Below are 3,783 nucleotides of genomic sequence, written 5' to 3' on the forward strand. Positions count from 1 at the left end.
CTCGCGCAAATTCTTGGCATAAAGGGTGTCAGTACTTTATCCGACCTTCTCTCCGAGCTTCTCCCCGGAATCCAATCGCTATTAACGAACCTTTCGTCCGCAAATCTCCAACAACTCCTCGTACAATTACCAATAGTTGGTGACCTTGCAAATTTGCTAGGTTCCGTTCTGAGCGTAAGTCCCTCCTCACAACAAAAAAAAAGAAGCAAAGAACACACACAAAAATTCTCCTTAAACAAATTTTCCTGATATTACAATATTACCATCCGATATTACGACATACCTGTTTTGCACGTGTTTCAGATCGTCAGTGACGTCCTCAAGATCGTAGGCTCTCTTCTGAAATTGATAGTAGATATACTGACTCCGATAATAAATTTGACCAATTCTACCGGTGCTAGAGCTTAAACCATCGATGAATATTTGCACGAAATTATACGAATTACCACAGCACAAGTATTTGAGAAAAATAAAGCTAAACTAAAATAACGAACGTTCATTTTCTTCCTACCTATCGGTTTAATTTTAAGTGACTCTTCGTACGGTATCTAATTTCCCGATCTGATCTATCGATTCGTCGACGAGCTTCTGTAGAAGCACGTATCGTTCCAGGCGAAGCACGTTCGTCGTTGCAAACATCGTTAAGCAAATCGAAAGAGAAAGTAACGACGTGTCGTAAGAGCGTAAGCCAACTTTATAGCGGACCACGAGGAAATCTGTTAGTCGTCGTGTGGCTGCGATACCTGAAACACCTGGCTTTTGTACCTTTTCATTTCCACTCTGATTATTTTCGTCCGGTGTCTATGGTAGAGTGATCTTGCGGCAAGAAGTGTTGGAAAGTACGTGTCGTGAGTACGCTTCCGGGAAAAACTTGGGGACTTTCATTGAAGAAAGTGAAATTACTCAATTATTCAGACGAGTTTCTTTTGCAGAACGACAATGTGGAGGATTCTTGGAAGAAGAAGAACGTTCAGACTGTGTGCTTTATTACTGGTATGTCGGTTCGATTTGTCCATTGGTCTACCGACGGAACAACCAACGAGGTTCACGTTAAGCACCGGTGACAGAAATTTGGAGAACATGGCTGTCGGGGCGGAGTCCAGATTCGCGCAAGGTCGAGTGAGTGTGCCTTTTTCTAAGAGTTTTCTGTAGAATGAAATGTGAAGCTTAAGGAGTCACGGGTTGTTTTCTGAACGCTTGTGAAATCGTTGTGAAGGCGTTCGTAGCAATGGTAGTTGTAATAGAGAGGGTTAAAGCTGGTTGCACTGAGAAATTTGGGGAAAAGTTTGGTGTAAAATTGTGTGCAGGTGAAAAAAATTTGGCCCGAAATGGTAGATAAATGTAAGAAAAATCTGATTCAGAATAGCGGACAGCTAAAAAGAAAGTTTGATCCAGAATGATCGGCAGGTAGAGAAAGGAATCAAGCTCAGAATGGTGGACAGGTAAAAACCAATCTGATCCAGAATAGTAGGCAGGTAAAAGAAAAATCTAATCCAGAATGGTGCACAGGTAAAGGAAGAATGAACTCGAGAATAGTGGGCAGTTAAAAACAAATCTGATCCAGAATGGTGGGCAGGTAAACAAAATTTAGTCCTGTATAGTGGGCAGGTAAAAAGAAAAAAATTTTATCCACAGTAATGGGCAGGTCAAGTGAAAAAATGAATCTGATTCAGAATGGTGGGCAGATTACAAGAAAAATTTGTATCCAAAATGGTGGGCAGGTGAAACAATAGCTCTAGACCAGTATGGTGGACGAATAAAAAATAATCTGGTGCAGAATGCTGGGCAGGTAAAAGAAAGAAAATTTAGTCCAGAATGGTGGGCAAGTGGTAAAAAGGAAATCTAGTCCAGAATGGTGGGCAGGTCAAAATTGTGTTTCGATTTTTATAGGAATTGTTAGGCGGTATCGCGGACGCGCTAAGAATCGGCACAGGGAGGCTCGTGAATTCCGTCACGTTGACCAGAAACATCATAGCCGACCGGGCGGAGGTAATTGGCACACAGACTTCATTTGCATGTGCCCTCATTTCCAATAAGCGATTTCTAAGAAAAAGTAATTAAAAGAAAAATTAAAATGAAAAAGTCTAATTCATCTCCCGATGGTGCTTCGTTACGATCCAGCACAAGGCTGTCTCTTTTTTTCCAATCACATGTGGCAATAATGAATTAACGAACCAGCCTGTACTAGTTCTCGAGGTCGGATCTTGCGCAGAACGTGTGAAATTAGCTCGAGATACGACAGCTTAACTAAATGCTACTCGAACATTCACCTAACACTCATACGCTTAAACTCAACGATTGAGAAAATTGTAACAGTGTGGAGAAACATGTGGAACGATAATAGTGAGTATTGTTACTCTAGAATCTTCATCGTTAATGGTTTTCTCAGGCAGTCTATGATAACGATGCTTTGCAGCAACGAAAGTTGACAAAATTTGGGGATTAATACAGCTCACCACGCTATGACAGCTCTAACAATCTATTATATACAGGATGGACAACGTAACACGATCTCCTTTAATGATTTCGCAGAAAGGTCAGACCAATTTAATCTAATTCCTAAAATACATTTTCCCACCTATTACATTTCTCCTATTATGACAAAAAGGGTATGTCACAGTGCTCGTCATATTTGCCTCTCTGTCCGCTGAAAAATATGCGAAAAGAAACTAGAGTTCCATTTAAAAAACTGAAGGCGACCTTAACTCTCTTCTTCTTCTCGATAACTCTCTTACAATCAGTCTCCAAGCCTCTCTAAACCAACGTATTAACAAAAAAAAGTAATTTTTATTGGTCCGGTAACAGCGGAAATAATTAAGGTAATTGTTCACCCTGTATATAACACACCCCTATCCGCTAGAAAGACTCTTCCTCCCACTCCTTTACAACATATCCAACACGTTGACGAAGACCCTCGCAGAAGAGCCTAATTTCTCTTTCTGCACCCCTTGGAACTACCCAACTAGATTCGAACACTTCGCCGCGCTGAATTTACTAAATTACTCTCGTTTTTAGTCATTGGCCAGTGAATCGAGGAACAATCCAACCATAGTGACGATAGGAAAATCGGTAGCCTTCAACGAGGGTGAAATCCAGGTGGAAACGACCACCCAGTATCCACCAGTGACGAACACTCACGCGACGGCGCGTGAAACGGTTCGACTGGAGAACGAAACAGGTCAAAGTTTACTGGAGAAACCATTCTCCAAGCCAATCACAGGTGTTCTAGAATCGTTCCTGAGCCCAACTCCGTTGGTGGACGGTATCAAGGAGCAAGAGAAGTATGGAAACTCGGGGGATAAGTTTATCGGGATCGGCAGAGCTCTGGTCAGCAGTTTCGAAGGATTCAGCAATTTCTTGAACGCAATCATCGACGTAAGCGATCTCTATCCAGGAAGTATTACGATTCGAACGGACGTCGGTTTCTTTTGTGCGATAACAGAATCGATAATTACTTTCAGTTCCCACGCAACGCTGCGAAGAAGACCTCGAGAGGAATCACAGAGGCGCTGAATCACGTTGGAGCTCGGTTAATCGGTCTCGAATGATTTCCACCACGATTGTTACCTTGTTCTGTGAATAAATTCTCTTTTGTTTTCACCATATCGTTCTCTCCTACGCAAAGGTGTGTGCACGAAATAACATCGAAATATATCGCATAAATATATTATTTATTAATCGAACAATATACGCGTAACGTTACTATCGAACGCAAATCCGATCACTGTGATTTCATACTCGCAACCATGCTTTCTTAAACAAATATTAGGCGTCACGTGCTCC

The 3,783-nt window shown here is 41.7% G+C and overlaps 2 protein-coding genes across 2 annotated transcripts in view; both read left to right on the top strand.

Annotated features, from left to right (window-relative positions):
- The window catches only part of LOC108570992 (sericin-1-like), a 2,786-nt gene extending 2,400 nt beyond the window's left edge, over nt 1–386 (top strand). Inside the window, exon 7 of the mRNA XM_017932981.1 lies at nt 304–386. Within this exon, the coding sequence (XP_017788470.1) occupies nt 304–314 (11 nt within the window). The 3' untranslated portion in view covers nt 315–386. The remainder of the gene's footprint in view (nt 1–303) is intronic.
- Nucleotides 387–789: 403 nt separating this feature from the next.
- LOC108579875 lies at nt 790–3,548 on the top strand. The gene is made up of 9 exons (XM_017943532.1): nt 790–839; nt 933–1,119; nt 1,217–1,307; nt 1,408–1,509; nt 1,565–1,576; nt 1,674–1,789; nt 1,891–1,989; nt 3,016–3,375; nt 3,462–3,548. The coding sequence occupies exons 2-9, from the start codon at nt 940–942 to the stop codon at nt 3,546–3,548; spliced, it is 1,047 nt and encodes a 348-aa protein (XP_017799021.1). The 5' UTR covers nt 790–839; nt 933–939.
- Nucleotides 3,549–3,783: the final 235 nt, after the last annotated feature.

This window comes from Habropoda laboriosa, unplaced genomic scaffold (assembly GCF_001263275.1).
Source record: "Habropoda laboriosa isolate 0110345459 unplaced genomic scaffold, ASM126327v1 scaffold10, whole genome shotgun sequence".
Classification (NCBI taxonomy): Eukaryota; Metazoa; Arthropoda; class Insecta; order Hymenoptera; family Apidae; genus Habropoda; species Habropoda laboriosa.